Below are 19,111 nucleotides of genomic sequence, written 5' to 3' on the forward strand. Positions count from 1 at the left end.
CAATTCCTTAAGAGTCTCAGGTCCACTGATTAGAAACCTTTGTCCTAGAATTTACTACATATTTATTTCAAAATAAGCTTCCATTTCTTTTACAACCTCCTCTGACTCCAAATGGTCTTCCCTCAGTTAATTAAATATTCTGATTATTTTAGCATATTTGTTATTATGAGAACTAAATATAAGATTATAATTCCATTAATGGGGAAAATAGACCCCAAACTGATTAAAACCACTTGAATTTTTAAAATAAAAAAATAATTCCCATATATTCATTAACATGGGGACCTATCTATACATAAATTACTAATTAGGAGTGTTAACACATCTGGATTTTAAAGGCTCACACAGCTAATTGATTTAGATAGTAAATCCGGATCTACAAATCACTATAGCTTGGGCTCCAGTGAATTTTCTCCACGGGTAGAAGACTTAAAAATTAAAAACAAAACAGGTCAGCCTCAAAGATTATGTTATATTTATCCCTCCAGTCATTACTATTAATTGTGGGCTTTTCATGAAAATATATTAAGTTCCTTATGTTTTCACTGTTTAAGTTCAAATAAAGACAATAGTAGGATGGGATGGGCAAGTAGGTCTATAGAAAAACAGACCATCATTGTTAAAGACTCATGAACAGATAAACATCTGTACATGAAAAAGAACTTCTAATTTGTAAAGCCAATACACAAGTCATATGGAGGATGAAAACAGAGGAAACAACTAAGTTAAAACTCATCTAAATGATATCAAATACAGCAGAACATAATTTACATACATAAACACATATATACATTTGTTTAACCTCCGCTGTGAGTCAGATCACTGGTGGGACTAATACTATCTCCGGAATAATTTCAGAAAGACTACAAAAGTCACTTATGTTCTTAAAACCTCAATGTAGGTGGGAAGGGGGATGAGGGATAAAAACTTACCTATTAGGTACAATGAACACTTTACTGGTGACAGGCACACTAAAAGCCCCGATTTCAGCATTACATAATTCATCCATGTAACAAGAAGACTTGTACTCTCTAATATTTTGAAATAAAAATTATTTTTTAAAACAAGAATGTCTCATGATATTTAAAAAAAAAAAAAAAAACCCTCAATTGTTACACAAGAATTTCATGCAACCAAAAATAAAATCAGCTGGAGTATCCTTGCTAAGCAAGGCTACATTTTATTTCTTAAAAACTGGAACACCAAGCTGTAATTTCTTATATCCTTTTGCTTCACAGAGTGAAACCAGAATACATACAAGATATGAAGAAATAACATACCGTGCCAAAGTAATTTTAATATTCTGAGTGAAAATGAGGGTTTTTTTTTTTTTAAGTCAGGAAAGTTATTTCCACACTCAACTATAATGATCACTGAAATTTTTATATCAATTTTAGTCCCTTACCAAAAGCAATCACCATGCTAACAACATGCCTACTGGCTTAATAGCAAACAGTTTCCTTTTAATTTATGTGTACACTTGCTTAAATTCAATCTTGAAGTGAAGCAGAATATCTTCAGGAATGTTCTTTACTGAAAGGCAGTCCTACTAATAACCTATCTAACAGAAAAATAAACTATCAAACAGAAAGTAAGGGAAATAAATTCACAAAATTGCCCCCTTTGAAGAGAAAACAGATAACTATCCCCTTTGTTTTGTTTAATTAAAAACACCTGTAGCCTAATTTGTTATCTGAGTCTCGTTTACTCAACCTTGAGGAGCCCTAAAGTGGAGAGAAGGGGTGCAAACTTTCTGCTGCAGCTCTCTGCCTCAACTCTTACAGGGCAGATTTGAAGGACTTCACAAAGAAAAGAAATAAAAAAAATGGAAAAAAGAAACACCACAGCTCCAAAGCTGCCCCTGTTATCAGCCTCCTAAAGCAAAGAGAGAGGAAAAAAAAACAAAAACTTCTTTACTCTTTAAAACACTAGCCGCTTTTCCTCAACTACCTTACATTTCTTTCTTTCTCTGGGTGCCATGACCACTCATTCTTTCTCTTTCTCTCTCTCTCTCTTTCTCAGAGAAATAAACAAATTTTTACTTTGGTATATCCTAATCGCTGTCTGAGAATTCTTTCTCCAACCTGCTGTGTTCATACCCTTTCATTTACTGTAGCTGAATTTAAACTGAGATGGTAGTTAATGGAAAGTGATCTGGTACATATTCAGAAACAGATAAATGTAAGTTATAAAACTGCAGGATCATAAGCAATAGAAGACTATAACAACAGCTGCCATTTGACAAGCATAAGATACTATGCCAAGCATTTTATATACACTAACATATTTAATTCACATAATTCTATGACATAGTACCTATTACACCAACTTTACAGATGAGAAAAGTGAATATTAGGAAAGGTTAAAATAAGTTGCCTATACCAAGAACTAACATAAGGTCAGGCTCCAATGCTTGTATTCTTAACTCATTAAGTGCCGTGTGAATTGTATTTAATTCACGCTAGTTTTGAGCCTTGGGCCTCATGAAGCAAATGTAACTCACACATCCCTTTACCTTGAGCTGTGTGGTGCGCAAGCAACTCATGCTGCCATGCTATAGCATACATGTTACGTAATAGGTGGCTCCCTGGGCAAAACCCTGTAGTTGGTTTCTGAAAATCTTACTTCTTGATGTTTTTATCATTACATTAATATTGACAATTTAATAGCACATAACTCCTGCACAGAAAACAATAAAAAATAACAAATTTTTCATTAAATTAGAAAGAACCATTTTGTTTTTGAAGTTTTTATTCTATTTTTGTAATAAAACACTGTGGCCCCAAGGAAAAAAAAATTTTTCTAGTGTGGCAGTCAATGTGTTAACTATGGTACCCTGTCTCCAATTCAAAGAAATTTTTTCCACATTCTATAATATTCCTTAACACATTACAATCTTAATATTATTCTAGCTAAACCTGAGATGGCCAAATACAAATTTCTAAATAAATCTCTTTGAATCTAATTGACATGGATGGAATCAATGAGAAACAGCAGCTAGAGAATTCATTCAAAGAAATAAAATTAAGTGCTCTCTTCCTATATTCAAAATGCAAGGAGAACAAATCTAGGGAATAAAATAGAGGTGGGGAAAACTACAGGGTTTTGGTTAAATATCCTAAAATTTAGGCTAGCATGTTTGTGGATGAGAATTCTAAACTGGTCTTTACTAATTCATTCACCACACCTACATCCTAGGAAAATAGGGATGAACACTACTATCGATGCCAGGTTCTTTTTTTGAGACAGAGTCTCGCTTTGTTGCCCAGGCTAGAGTGAGTGCCGTGGCGTCAGCCTACCTCACAGCAACCTCAAACTTCTGGGCTCATGCCATCCTCCTGCCTCAGCCTCCCAAGTAGCTGGGACTGCAAGCGCTCACCACAATGCCCAGCTAACTTTTTTGTTACTATTTTTAGTTGCCCAGCTAATTTTTTTGATTTTTAGTAAAGACAGGGTCTTGCTCTTGCTCAGGCTGGTCTTCAACTCCTGACCTCAAGCAATCCTCCCGCCTCAGCCTCCCAGAGTGTTAGGATTACAGGTGTGAGCCACCGTGCCTGGACAATGCCAGGTTCTTAATACCAGCTATTACACATTACAAATACAATGACCAGAATAGAGTGTAAAGAAGCCAACCAGCTAATCTCAGAATGACCTACTAGTTCATAGGTCCAAGTGGTAAACACATGATGGTTCTAATAAGCTACCATTACTATGTAAGAACTAACTCAAAGCTATAGAACCCAAAGCTATAAAACTAGATGAGTACAGCCGATAGTATTATATATTGCGTATAAAAAGGAACCCAAATTTCAGTTCACATGTTTAAATGTGGTTAAGTGTCAAACACCATACTACCATACACACCTACAAAAATACTTCCAAGACAAAATCTCCCACAAGAGCTCTTTTTTAAAATCAATCAATAAAACAAAATTCTCTTGCAATCATGAATTTAGAAGAATCTTTCTTGGTTCAACAAAAACAATCAGAGCACACAAAGTACCAATCAAAATAAAGCACAGCAAGTACATGGTCAAACCTCTCATTTGTAACACCAAAACTTTATCTGTTCTTTCCAAAATACATTTTTATCTCAACACAATCCTAGAGTATTCTTTACTTAGTGGGAAAAGAAAATTAACTCTTTCAAAGTTGAGTTTTTTTCCTATAGGAACTATCGTATTTTTAAACAAGTTTCAAACTAATGTTACTTGCACATTTTTAGAAAAGAATTGACTAATACTGGAGATAAACAATAGGAGGAACATTTACATTTGCCAATTAAAAAGCAGAGAGGAAAGAGAACACAGCCATTTGCTAAGAGAAGTTGATTACTAGAGATCATTAGGAATAAAAATGACAGTATATTCAAATTACATTATATAAAAACAAACAGTCCTAACACAAATGCTAGAGGAAACATTTTTAATGTCAAATTAATCAGAAAATATATATAATCATTGGTAAGTCTGTAATAGAGATGGTAGAGAGAGATGGATGTTCTTAAGATAAAAGAACAGTACAAAGGAAGGAGGACCCAAACTGGTTCAAACAAGGAAGAAAGCAGAGAAAAGTATGCTACTGAATTTTCTCTCCAGCAGAATAATGCAGAACTGGACAGCCACCATCCACATATCCTCACAAATAAGCCACAAGCAGGTGAGTCAGCCAGTCAGTCCCCTTTGATCCCATTTCCCTCATCCTAACAAAGAGCTTTAATTTCAACAACAGAAAAAATAAACATGATACTTCAGAAATCTTTGCCTCCTAACCCCAAAGCATTTAATTTGTTATTAATGTCCAAAACAATTTACAAAAGTGAAAATCTATTACATCACTATTAGGAACATAATGCAAATATCCAGATAAAGCTGCATACTGACTGAAACAATACGCTAAAGTAAACCAAAGAAATGTAAGTGATGGGTACCAGGGCTCTTTTTGCTTTAACGAATTGGGGTGGGGGAAGAAAAGGTGACTAGGAAAATGACTAGGTGAATAAAAAAGGTGAAGAAAGGCAATAGCCCAGAAAGATATAAAAGGGGAAGTCAAGAATGCTAGACAAATTTTGAAGATTTCTCATTTTGCCTAGGATTTACCTCAATCACATGTGGTTGTCCTGCATAAAAACTCATAGCCTGCCAAGAATCATCAAGATACCGCAGCACTGAACCACTTCATTTATGAATATCGGTATTTCAACACCTTAGTTATAAAAATACTTTGTTCCCAAAGGATTTGTCACTGAAAATTTTACTTCTTGTCTAGATCACATTTTGTGATTCACAGTAACTCTCTCTATACCAGTGCTAAACTTTAACTGTATCTTGCTATCAAGATTTCCTAATGTATTTATCACTAGTATATTAACTCCCACTTTTAACAAAACTCAAATAATGATTCTTTTTCTATCTATAAAATTACGCAGTCCTAATGTGGAAAACAGAAGAAAAAATAATCAGTGCTTCTCCTCAAACATCAATATAAAAGATCCTTTTTTAAAAAATTTCCTATCACGGTCCTATAATTTTATAAAATAAAAGTGAATTACTAGAAAAATGACTGCACATTTGGATGTCACAGTATTATCAAAATTATTATAGAAGTCTCTAAACATTTACTTTCAATGTTTTAACTATCTCATTACAGACAGGTAACAAAGAATTCATGGACTAGCACGTGACACACTATGAATAGTAGTGCCCTAAGGCATCCATTCTCAGTACACAACTCTTCAGGAAGTTCCTCACAAAGCTAACAATACAGCCCAGATGAATGACTATGACCCCTCCAACAAGTTCCTAAAGATACTAAGGCCCTCAGCCTTATTTTCTTAGCTTATCTATGATTCAAAGAAAGAAAGAAAGAGAGAGAGAGAGAGAGAGAGAGAGAGGGAGAGGGAGAGAGGGAGGAAGGAAGGAGAGGGAGGGAGGGAGGGAGAGAGAGAGAGAAAGAGAAAGAGAGAAGACAGTCAAAGCTCCTATTTCTATCACTTGTAATCAAGCATACCTTCTGCCTAGGTATATTTGCTTATCCATGTCCCTTACCCTCAAAAAATCAATTCAAAACTTTTTTCTCCATACATAAATTCTTCTAGATCTAGAGAATTCTCTGCTACCTAGCAATCATCAAATATTTAAATTGGCACTAATTAACATATTGCTGTGTAAATGGTCTCTAGTAGGTTCATGTATTGCCTCTCTAATTAGATTTGAAGGAAGTAGTAACAAATAAGTCTTTTCAATTTTCCACATAGCATATGGTAAAACTGTCTATAGGAAAGACACTTGACTGATCTGACCCCAATAAGTCACACAGCCCCATAGGCAAAAGTCAATATACCTGGCCCAAGGATTGGCCTGAGATTTTTAGAAAAATCTCACTAGCTACGAAATAGTGGTAAATATGGCCTACCTACCTGTTCTTCCATTTCATTATGAAATAAAAGGTTACCAAGTTATCATGCTAGCCTGCTTAGATAAACCTAGAACTATAATTAAATATTTATGTAATTTTGAGTTATTTCCAATAAAATTACATCATTAGATATCATAAATTACTACAACAAACGAAAAATAGGCAAAGTCTCCATATGCCTTTAATTCACAATGTGTAAATGCAATACTCTTAAGCCAAGAGCATTTTCTAATACAAAGAGACATTAAACCTTCTCAACTGAACCATAAACAATCTAAATATACATGCAACCTGCACCCCCACAGACTTCTAACTATATGCCACTACTGGAAAAACTCTCCATGACCCTGGATTACATATTATTTTAAAGGTAAAAGGTAAAAAAAATACAGTCCCTCAAAGATATATGAATACATAAGCCATCAATTTCTAGGTAGAGCTGACATGTGAATGCTTTCAATTTAGACAGACATTGAGTTTTACAAAAGAAAGACACCACAGCAAGTATCCAAGTCATGCTTATCATTTCACAGATAAGATTACAGCCTAGAAAAGTTGGCCCAAGGTCACAAAGACAGAGATCCAAGAGCTCAGGGGGGGAAAAAATCACAGCAGAGTGCTCATTTCACTACATTAGTCTGCTTCCATATATTCTTCTATTTATTAATTTTTTTTTTTTTTTTTTTTTGAGACAGGGTCTCACTCTGTCACCCAGGTTACAGTGCAGTGGCATCATCATAGCTCACAGCAACCTCAAACTCCTAGCTGGAGCAATCAATCCTCCTGCCTCAGCCTCCCAAGTAGCTGGGACTACAGGCGAGTGCCACCATGCCTGGCTAATTCTTCTATATTTGGTAGAGACAGGGTCTCGCTCTTGCTCAGGCTGGTCTTGAAGTCCTGACCTCAAGCAGTCCTCCAGCCTTGGCCTCCCGAAGTGCTAGGATTACAGGTGTGAGCCACGACGCCCGACCCATTAGGATATATTCTAATATCTCTCCAAATATTGAGGTCACATTTGTAGTAACATTTCCTTTTATTTTTAAATAAATTTTTTATACCTTCCCTTTTCCAATCCCTAATGATTTTTACCTTTTCAAAAATAAATGTCAGTATATCAAAATCATGTATTTCAACTTTAAGACACATTCCACCAACCCGTCATATTAGGAATACTTTTAAGTATTAATTCACCATTCTAATTTTACTTCATGCTCATACATCAGAAATACTACTTAAGACAATTAACTTATACTTTTAAAATGTGAAAAAGCCATTCAGGAGATGCCTAAGACAACTTAAGGACTCTTTATTTTTCCCTAAAGAGCTCCAGACAACTTGACTTTCAGGTTGTATCCTGCATACTTCCACATTGACAGGATTTGTCTCTTGTCCTCTCACTATTATCAATGGGTCTGCTTGTGTCCAACTCTACTTCACTTCTAACATACGGATTTAAAAACCAAATATTCCAACTTAAGAGAAAAGCATGTAACGCAAGGGTAATTTATTCTTGTTGAGAATCTATAAGGAAATATATAAAAATCAAACCCATACACTTCAGTCTATCAATTCTAATTGCTTAAAAACATTTTCTAATTACCTTCTTGTTTTCATCCATGTCTCAAAATGAAAATATTAGGTACATGAGATGTTAATGTAATTTATATCTGTCCCCATAAATTTTTTTTTGTCTTAAGAACATCTAGTTTTCCTGAATTTTAAAAATCACTTTATTGAGGTATTATTGACATATAAAAATCAGTACATATTTAATGTATACAACTCAAAGAGTTTGGGGATAAGTATACAATGTGAAGCCATCACCACCATAGTCTTCTTGAATCATTTTACACTATCATCAGATCCTTCCTAGAAGCATCTTAAGTTCATATCAGTTTTTCTAAAATTAATATTCTTTTATTTTGGGTCTCTCTTCCATTATTTAGAAAACTGGATGTTATAATTTATAGTAATTTCCATCAAGATTTACAACCTCCTGAATATCTTTAGCTGCTACTGATCCTAACCAAAAAGACCATCTTCTCTAGATGATTATTAGATTCTCATTAAGACTCAAAGGCATCAAACTATTCATCTGAACTTGTCATAACATCAGTCCTTATAAAATACTTCAAAAATCTATATATCATCTATCAACTTCAATTCCAAACAAAGATAAATTAAATTTCTAATATGAGAAGATTTTAAACTGCTTTTGCATAGTTGGGCCAATTATGAAAAGTTGAAAATTTTAAGTTTGCCTTGTAATGAGGAGTTTAAATTAGGGTAGAATCTTTGAAATTTAGACAACAAAGTTAAAACATGATTACTATGCTTACAATGGGTCACATTAACAGCAACTACATTAAATTAGATATTATCTTAAAAACAGACTACATTAAGATAATGAAAATGAGCAAAAATAAGCAGGATTTCATCCCTTCACATAAAATCTCTCTATTCCATGCATAGAGATCAAAGAAAATTCCACATAAGAGATTTTTTTAAGAAAAGGATAAATAAAAGGCAATAAAAATATAATAGCCCATAAAAGGCTCTCCCTTCTACTTGAGAAAATATTGACACTATATAGGTAACAATCCCAACATCACTTCTAAATTCCATTTAGTTTCACTCAAATTTCAATTTCACCTACCTTTCTTCTCTGAGAGATGTTGAGGGCACCAAAGTCATTAAACAAGGATGAAGCAGGTGAAGTTAGAGGATCTGGAAGGTAAGTTATATAAGTTTCCACATACACAACTCAGGTAACCCACAAATCTAATAAATGTTTAACTTGACAATACCTATAATAGTAATAAAAATCATATACCACAATAATTAAACTTAGTGCCTCACACAAAATGCATGTTCAAATATTTTCTGGAATGAATAAAACACATATTGGTGAATCCTTCATTCGACCAATACTCAGTATATACTTATTCAGGAGCTAAACAGATAAGGATACAGCTCTTTGATTACAACCAAAAGAAAATTCAAATAGAGAAAAAAAGCAATGACTCTTAGCCATGCTAGTGGGAGTGTGTTTATGAAAGAACTAAGTCTACCGAGAGTAAATATATATTTGTGTTTTTGAGACCAACTCTTGGAAAAGATAAAAGGCAGGGGGGGGTCAACCATACTCAGAGATCCAGACTTAGATTTAAACATTGGAAAAGTCTTAAAACCGTCTCTACAAACTATTCCATATTTTCATCACCAGATATTTTAAATTCTTGCTTAAAAGAAAAGGTAAATTATTAAACTTTCAAAGATGAAAATATTAAATATTTCAAAACACAAACATGAAATCCAAATATTTTATAAGTTCACAGTTCCATTACTCTGTGGACAGAAGTTACAAAGAAAATTATATATCTCAATTGTTGCTCACAAGTCAGAAGAGTTTCTGAAAAAAGGTAGGCATGAAATCCAATGAAATCTTTTAGCTTCATTTCTAAGCTTTAATCAATCTTATGTTTATTAATCTCATTAAAATATTTGTGAAATCCTAAAAAATATATTAAATACTTTCATTTAAAGGAAACTTAAATCTCTCCATCGTGCAGTACATATAGATTGCTGTTTCATTTCTTTGCCTCCTTCTACCTCGATTTTTCAGTCTTGCCCCTTATTAGCATTAACATTAATTTAATATTAAATAATTAATAATACAAAGAGAAGGAAGCAAGTAAGATAGCAAGACAAAATATTTTTTTACAATTTGTACATTTAAGGCACTTAAAAATAGATAATATTTATCCTTTATGTTACCTCTGACAGCATTTATAAGTTAGCATTTAAACTTTATGGTAATACTAAAAATATATAATGGTATAAATTAGTTCCTAATAATTTTATTCAAGATTAAAATGTCACTATTTTTTTCTATAACAAAAGGTTGAAATTCCCAAATAGCGATGAAAATTTGATACACACACAAAATGTCTACCACAGGAAATAAACAGCGTGCAAATTCTTATTTTTACCATTATTAATAATTATTACGATTTTACTGATAGAGAGTATTAACACTCAATTGTGACATATTTTTAAAAACAATACTTGAACATTTATTTTTAAAATAGGATAGAAAATATATGGAAACTGTGTATCAAAAGTCTCAAAAATGCTCATAATTTTTCAAACAATAATTCAACTTCTAAGATGTATCCAAAAGAAATAACTCAAAATATTCACTTATATGGTCTATTGGAGTATAAAACTATTAGTTAAGTAAACAATGAAAAAAACAATGGAATTCAATTTATAGTCATCTAGAAACACCTGTGAATAAGTGTGTTTAATGCAGCCTTAAGTATAAAGTAACTATTCATATAGAAAAAAGAGAATCTAAATCTTATTTTCTTCTTTACACCTGTTTAAAATGTCTACAATGGGTATATTGCTTTTACAGTCAGAAATGTACATACATACACACACACACACACACACACACACACAAGCAAAAGGGACCAGCTCTTACCATGGCCTGTATATGGCTTGGCACTGTCATTTAGAAGGCTTGGGGAGCTGCTACTATTAGTCATTCTCTGAAAAATAAAATATATGTACATAATAAAACCAAGGAACACAGAAATAAAAGTATTCAACCAATTAAGACTAATCCTTTTTACTCTTCCCCTCCAAATCCATTGTTCACATTACTGACATACTAATCTTCCTATAAATGTTGCTTTGTGTATTACAATTAACTGTGCAAAAACCACCAAAGGCCGGCGCGGTGGCTCACGCCTGTAATCCTAGCACTCTAGGAGGCCGAGGTGGGTGGATCGTTTGAGCTCAGGAGTTCGAGACCAGCCTGAGCAAGAGCGAGACCCCGTCTCTACTAAAAATAGAAAGAAATTAGCCAGACAACTAAAAATATATAGAGAAAAAATTAGCCGGGCATGGTAGTGAATGCCTGTAGTCCCAGCTATTCGGCAGGCTGAGGCAGGAGGATTGTTTGAGCCCAGGAGTTTGAGGTTGCTGTGAGCTAGGCTGACGCCACAGCACTCTAGCCTGGGCAACAGAGTGAGACACTGTCTCAAAAAAAAAAAACAAAAACGACCAAAGACTACCTGCAGCACATCAAATGAAAATTTTACTCACTAGCCCAGTATTTACAGTCAAAGCTGCAGACCTATTTTGAATTGTGCTTCTATAACTTACTAGCCTAGGCAAGACACATAACTAAGTTTCCTTATCTATAAAATATAAATTCCAGTATTCATCCAAGAAGGTAAACAGGGCCTATGTATAAAGTCAAACGCTCTAATACCCTTTCTCAATTCATATTATCATTCATACACCTTATAAAGCTTATAATAATAGAATATTTTCTGTTCTTTAAACATATCCTGTATCTTCTAGTCTCTCTACATATCCTCTATAGCTGCATTCCCCAACCCCCGGGCCAAGGTCTGGTACCCGTCGGTTCATGGCCTGAATTGGGCTACACAGCAGAAGGTGAACAGTGGGCCCAGGGAGCAAACTTCATCTGTATTTATAGCGCTCCGCTTTGCTCACATCACCTAAGTCCCGCCTCCTGTCAGATCAGCAGCAGCATTAGATTCTCATAGGATATCAAACCCTAGTGTAAACTATGCATGCAAGGGATCTAGGTTGGGTGCTCCTTATGAGAATCTAATGCCTGATGAGCTGAGGTGGAGCTCAGGAGGTGATGCTAGCGCTGGGGAGCAGCTACAAATACAGATTATCATTACCAGAGAGGTTTGACTGCACAGTAAATGTAATGTACCTGGATCATCCTAAAACCATCCCCCAAACCCCCCAAGTCCATGGAAAAACTGTCTTCCCCGAACCCAGTCCCTGGTGCCAAAAAGGATGGGGACGATCGCTTTATAGTCTCTTCATCCTGGAAGGTCCTTCATCCCATGCCCACAAACCCTCGTCTCATATATAACATCTAACTCAATGCCTTGAAAAGCATGAGTTACGAATTCCCAGCTGTGGCTTTAATTCTACAATCCTGAACCTGGTCACTCAACTTCTTACTTAATTTCTGCATAATTAAAAGGTGAAGGAGATGTCTAACTTCTTGAGGTGACTTTAATACAAAAACACACATAAAAAGTACCTGAAATTGTGGCTCACAGGCAGTCAAAAGGTATAACTATACATTAATTAATTGTGCATAAAAATAAACCCCGTTTGGATACACGGCTGTGCACATTTACTTAAATGCTTATAATTCTAACAACACTTAGGGTGCATATTTACAGGAATACCTCAGATTTTATGTAAATAAAAGTTAAAATATTTCAGAAAAGCATTGGCTTCCTATAGATCTTAAAATCAGTTCAACATGAAATACAAAGACGAATCCTTCTTGTGTTTAAATATCCTATTGCAATTATGGAGAAAGCCATCCAGTAGTATATTACAGAAACAAGAAAAGACAACATTACCTTTATTAATGACGGTTTTCCAATTAACAACACTAGAATACCTGCCAATTTTATTCCAACTCTACAAAATTCTGCCATACCAAAATACAAAAATAATGCAAACAAAAATGTCCTGAGCATTGCACGCAGTCATGTGATAAAGAAAAAAAAAGAGCTAGCCAAAAAGAACAAAGTAGGTGGAAAAAAAAGAAAAGAAAAAAAATTCAATGACATTTTTAATGTAAAATGTCCCTCGAGTACTGTGGCTTTAAATTTAACATTTAAGCATTAAATAAAATAAAGCCAATACTATGCTCCTATATGCAAAGAATATTCCTGAGAAGACACATAGGAAAATGGTAACCAGTAATGGTGGCCGCCTGTAGGAAGGTTAACAGGATCGTGGTGAGCAGGGATAGGAGGCAAACCCTTTTGTAACTTTTAACTTTTATAATGTATGTATGTATTATCTGCTCAAAAAGTTAAAAATTACCATCATCACTACCAAGTTTAAGTAGCATACTTACAAAACACACACAAATGGTAGAACTAGTCTCTACCCTCTACACACTCCACTGTCACCCCATGAACCCCACCCTCAACTGCTCTCACTAACTCCAGCTCTACTGGAGACAGCTTACCTACATCCCACCCTACAATCTCACCTTCCACTCAACAAATTTAAGAATAAATGAAAACTCTGTATATCCCCTGCCCCTGGAATAAACTTGATTGTTTAGTGCAATATAAATTTATACTAAGGATACCTGCATCAAGGGATACTTTGTTTCTACAGGGCTTCCAAATCCATTGACTCCAATAAAGCTGGTGCTGAAATAGGAATCTGTGAGACTTGCGTCAGTTAAAGCACCTCCATCCATTCCCGGAACTGAAAGAGAAGGAAAATTCAAGTATTTAAAATTATTTAAGAGGATAAAACACAGATTTTGTTTCTGTGTTCCTAATAAGTTTTAAAGTCTCAAATCTCTGTCACGCTTTTTTTTTTTTTTTTACTTACCTGCTCATAACAAAAGGCAGGATCAAATAAAATGGGTTCAGCTCTAGAAATTTGTTAATGCTTAAGGTGACTATCTCCCACAGAAATAGTAATTTATTTTATACTAATCCCCTAATAGCCACCAAGCACAACATGAAGAAACCACACGTGCATTTCCAGTTTCCTTATTGAGTTTTCCTTCTTTAACTTAGTAAAAGGACAACAGAATACAACCCACTGTAATTTCTTCTGTGAATCATCATATGGTAAACAAAGGCAAGTTGCTCAAGACTGTTTCTCACAGTACATCTTTTGAAACAGACCAGCAGTCTAATACTAACTCAAAATTCAGGGGGAACAATTTCTGCAGAGGTAGCAATGGGATGGAGTTCAGGAATACTGACAGTTCTCTGTTGATTTTAGGGTAGGATGATACACAAAAAGGTTGTAGAACTAGAACGGCAATCCATTACACATCAACAAAGTACAGGACACAGTGTTTTAGATGCTACTTCCTGGTGAGCACTTGGAAGCACTAAGCTGCTAGTGAAGTACAAAGCCTTACGCTTTTACCAATAAACTGAGCTGCAAGTAGGATTGCCCTTCTCCAGGCAGAGCCACTAAAAACTCCCTCAACCCCCTTACTAAGAAGCAAACTAAAAAAAAAATGCTGATAGTTGGATGTCAGGTCTCCTTAGAAAGCAATTTAAGGTAATGTTTACTTTCTTCTTTTTCTTTTTAAATTCCCCAAAATGTCCACAATGAAAATGTATTGTCATAATTACAAAAAGATTATTTTTACTGGTTCATATCTTTTCAATTAGTGATTACAACTTCAGTTGTAGTTGAAGAAAATAATCAGAAGCTCCTAAAGATTTGTATGTGAAGATGTTCAATTTGATTTATATAGAAATATGAGAGGTATTATTTTACAAAGAAATTAAAAACAATGTGAAATGTCCAACAAAAGAAGAATGATTAAGGCTGGGCGCGGTGGCTCGCACCTGTAATCCTAGCACTCTGGGAGAGGACTGATCATTTGAGCTCAGGAGTTTGAGACCAGCCTGAGCAAGAGCGAGACCCTGTCTCTACTAAAAAAATAAAAAGAAATTATCTGGACAACTAAAAATATACAGGAAAAATTAGCCAGGCATGGTGACGCATGCCTGTAGTCCCAGCTACTCAGGAGGCTGAGGCAGGAGGATTGCTTGAGCCCAGGAGTTTGAGGTTGCTGTGAGCTAGGCTGACGCCACAGCACTCTAGCCCGGGCAGCAGAGTGAGACTCTGTCTCAAAAAAAAAAAAGAAGAATGATTAAGTAAATTTTAATATATTCATTGAAAAACTATGAAATAATTAAAAATCATGGCAATTAATGTCTAGTATTTGTTTAAAACACTCCAGCTAAATAAATGAAACAAAAACTGGGAGGACAAAGTAAGTCGGACAAAATATCAATCACTATTGAAGCTGGCTGACAGGGATTATACCATCCTCTGTACTTTTATCAAAGTTTAAAATTTTCCATAATAAGAGGTTATAGAAAATGAGCATAATGAAGACCAAATAATTGTATGTGCCAGTGATATTGTTAAAGAAACAAATATTTCTTTTGTTTTTGTCTCCAGTTCCTGGCACAGAGTTCCTAAAACCCTTGTAATTTCCTAAGTGACCAGGGTAACAGGAGCATCTTTTGTTCTAATATTTGGTCTTTGACCCTGATTCCTAACACAGAGCTTCTAAATCCCTTGGAATTTCCTGGGTGATAGGAGCATGTTTTGTTCTAAGGAGGTGATCCTTGCTGCATTCCTAGATAGGCGCTGGTCACCAGAAAGACCAAGCTCTGATTATAAACTTGGAGCTTTCAGCCCTACCCCCAACTTCCAGAGAGGGGAGAAGGGCTGGAGATTGAGGTAATAATACGTCCTGCCTATGTGATGAAGCTCCATAAAAACTACGGGATTCAGGGAGCTTCTGGGTCAAAGACATCTACAAGCCAGAAGGGTGGAAGGACGGAAGATCCCGTACTTAGGACTTTTCCAGACCTTGCCCCATCTACTATTTCATCTGACTGGTCATTTTTATCCTTTATAATAAACCAGTAAAAGTAAGTAAGTGTTTGCCTGAGTTCTGTGAGCCAAAATGGCAAATTACTAAACCTGAGGAGGGAGTTGTGGGAACCCCCAATTTGTAGCCAACTTGGAAGAAGTGAGGATAACCTGGAAACCCACTACTTGCAATTGGCGTTTGAAGCGGTGGGCCGTCTTGTGTGAACCCTTAACCTGTGGGGTCTGCACTAACTCCAGGTAGTTAGCGTCACAATCGAATTGTAAGACACACAGATGCTGTCCAGAGAGTTGGGAGAATTGGTTAGTATGGGGGAAAAACCCCACACATCTGGTGTCAGAAATGTTGTGTGAGAGTATAGTAGGTAAAAAATAGGAGCTAGTTTTGTTCCTTTTTAGTGTAAAAACCATTTACTATGTGAGTGAAAGGGGAACGTTTTTATTTATAGTATGATTATGTGTGCTTACAAATAAACAGAAAATAAGACTGAATAAATATGCAAAAATGTTAACAATCTTGTGTTATGTGGTTGACTGAAATTCTCAAGCCATCAAGGTACTGTGTGTTCATTAGCCACATCCTTCCCAAACACTTCATTGATATTTGGAGCTGTCTGCTCTGCATTGACCATATTCGAAAATAACACAAATTTTTTACTTATCCTTGGTTTCAAAAAATTGCTCTAAAAAAAATTTGAAAGATAATCACAAGCCAAAATGTGCATTTGCAAGACTGAGGATGTATCTTCACAATTACAATAAAACAAGAAGTGTCAAAGTGAAATGTCAGAGATACCAACTGTTAAACTTAGTACTTAAGGAAATCAGACATTTCATACTTAATAACTGCCTTCCTATTTAATACTTTCCAGGGTTGTTGTGATAATAATTCAGTATGTTGGCAAGTCTGGTTTATATCAGGTGCCAAATAAATGGCTACTTTTGTGGTTATCATTTGTATCCATTTATTAAATTATTTGCAAAAGTTAGCCTGTCCTTTCTGATGGAACACTAATATGCTCCTTGTATATTAATAGAATGTATTAAGAGAAACGTCCCATGTAGGTTATTCTTTTTAATTTTAATATAAATGATAAAAAGGTAGGCTGGAACATTTTACACATCTGTTATAAAAAACCTACAGGCATTGTCTAGAAGAAAAGATTCAAATCTAAAGCAGGTTGCTGGGTAAGATGTAAGCCATACTGGTCACTCAAAAGCTCACAAACTAAGGAAAACATCAAAGAGAACTGTGAGGAAACAGTTATTAATGACTCCAAACAACGTGCTTCCAGTCCTTGTGATAAAGCTTCTGTGGAGAGTCATGAAGAGATCAAGCCCATATTGTCAATTCTCCACCTAACTCCAAAGCATCATTCACCACTGCTGGTGATAACCAAGAGAGAAGTGAAGCCCCCGTAGCACAGATCACCAATCATAAGTCGAATGTAGTAGGCATTTTAGGTACAGCATCTCTTTTTTTTTTTTTTAACCACACAACTGTTAGGAGTTGAACTGTGTCACTCCAAAATTCCTATGTTGAAGTCCCAACCCGCTATATCTCAGAATGCAACCTTCTGTGTGTATAGGGTCACTGCAGATATAATTAGTTAGGATGGGGTCACTAGGGTGGGCCCTAATCCCGTATAACTGGTGCTCTTATACAATGGGGAAATTTGGACACAGGGGCACACAAAGGGAGAACACTAAGTAAAAATGAAAGCAAAGATTGGGGCTGGGCACAGTGGCTCACTCCTGTAATCCCAGCACTCTGGGAGGCTGAGGCAGGAGGATCGCTTGAGGTCAGGAGTTCGAGATCAGCCTTAGCAAGAGCAAGACCTGGTCTCTACTAAAAATAGAAAACTTAGCCAGGTGTGGTGGCGCACGTCCATAATCCCAGCTACTCAGGAGGCTGAGCCAGGAGGATCACTTGAACTCAGGAGCTTGACGTTGCAGCGAGTTATGATGATGCCACTGCACTCTACCCAGGGTGACAGAGCAAGACTCTGTCTCACAAAAAAGTAAAATAAAAAAAGAAGGCCGGGCATGGTGGCTCATGCCTGTAATCCTGGCACTCTGGGAGCCCGAGGCGGGTGGATTGCTCGAGGTCAGGGGTTCGAGACCAGCCTGAGAAAGAGCGAGACCCCCGTCTCTACTAAAAATAGAAAGAAATTATCTGGCCAACTAAAAATATATATAGAAAAAAATTAGCTGGGCATGGTGGCACATGCCTGTAGTCCCAGCTACTTGGGAGGCTGAGGCAGTAGGATCGCTTGAGCCCAGGAGTTTGAGGTTGCTGTGAGCTAGGCTGATGCCACGGCACTCACTCTAGCCTGGGCAACAAAGCGAGACTCTGTCAAAAAAAAAAAAAAAAAGAAAGAAAGCAAAGATTGGGAGGTTGTTTCTACAAGCCAAGAAATGTCAAAGATTGCCAGCAAACCAGAAGCTAGGCAAAAGGCATGGATCAGTCTCTTTCACAGCCCTCAGGAGAAAACAATCCAGCTCACACCTTGATCTCAGACTTCTAGCTTCCAAAACCGTGAGAGGATAAATTTCTGTTGTTTAAGCACCATTTCCCCAAGAAAAAATACAATAGAGTCATATAATAAAAGAGTAAATGGGGATTATTAAACCAAAAGCACAGGCTAAGGAAAATATCTCAGTTGAACATGAAGCTCAGAAGTTTTGAAATAGCCAAAATTAAAAAAACAAAAGTTTAAAAATTGCTCAAGTAGTAAAATAACAAATACCAATTTGTTGGAGCAAAAATACTTTTCCTAGTATTAAACTCCAGAGAAATTATTACAAGAATTTTTTTTATACAGAGCATCGAATGCCATGACATCTTCAATACAGTTGAAAGGAAGATTTCTAGGAACATTTTTTATATTCATTCTCAATAGAAGTACAGAATATAATAGTAAACCAGAACCCAACTGAGGGAAGTCCATAAAGAGCTAACAAGGTAGTTCAAGTACTTACCTTTCCAGAAATCTAACTAGACCACTCTTTCCTTCTTACACTCTCATTCTTTCAATTTGAAACATTCATTCCTGGTTCCGATACATAGATTAGATAGACAGACAAAATACCTGCCACCATTAATTGTTTTATATGCATAATCACAACAATTCCTTAAGATATGTATGATTATTTCGCGTTTCAGTGGCACAAAGGCAGAATTTGAAACCTGAATAGTCTTACTTCAAAGGCTTCAAAA

General features: G+C 35.7%; 1 protein-coding gene across 2 annotated transcripts in view; it reads right to left on the minus strand.

Annotated features, from left to right (window-relative positions):
• Positions 1-19,111, minus strand: part of PAN3 (poly(A) specific ribonuclease subunit PAN3) — a 131,775-nt gene that overhangs the window by 96,880 nt on the left and 15,784 nt on the right. For both annotated transcript variants that reach the window (XM_069467400.1, XM_069467401.1), the window contains exons 2-4: positions 13,598-13,719; positions 10,907-10,973; positions 9,074-9,144 (exon numbers count right to left, since the gene is read on the minus strand). In XM_069467400.1, the coding sequence (XP_069323501.1) occupies positions 9,074-9,144; positions 10,907-10,973; positions 13,598-13,719 (260 nt within the window). The remainder of the gene's footprint in view (positions 1-9,073; positions 9,145-10,906; positions 10,974-13,597; positions 13,720-19,111) is intronic.

This window comes from Eulemur rufifrons, chromosome 4 (assembly GCF_041146395.1).
Source record: "Eulemur rufifrons isolate Redbay chromosome 4, OSU_ERuf_1, whole genome shotgun sequence".
Classification (NCBI taxonomy): Eukaryota; Metazoa; Chordata; class Mammalia; order Primates; family Lemuridae; genus Eulemur; species Eulemur rufifrons.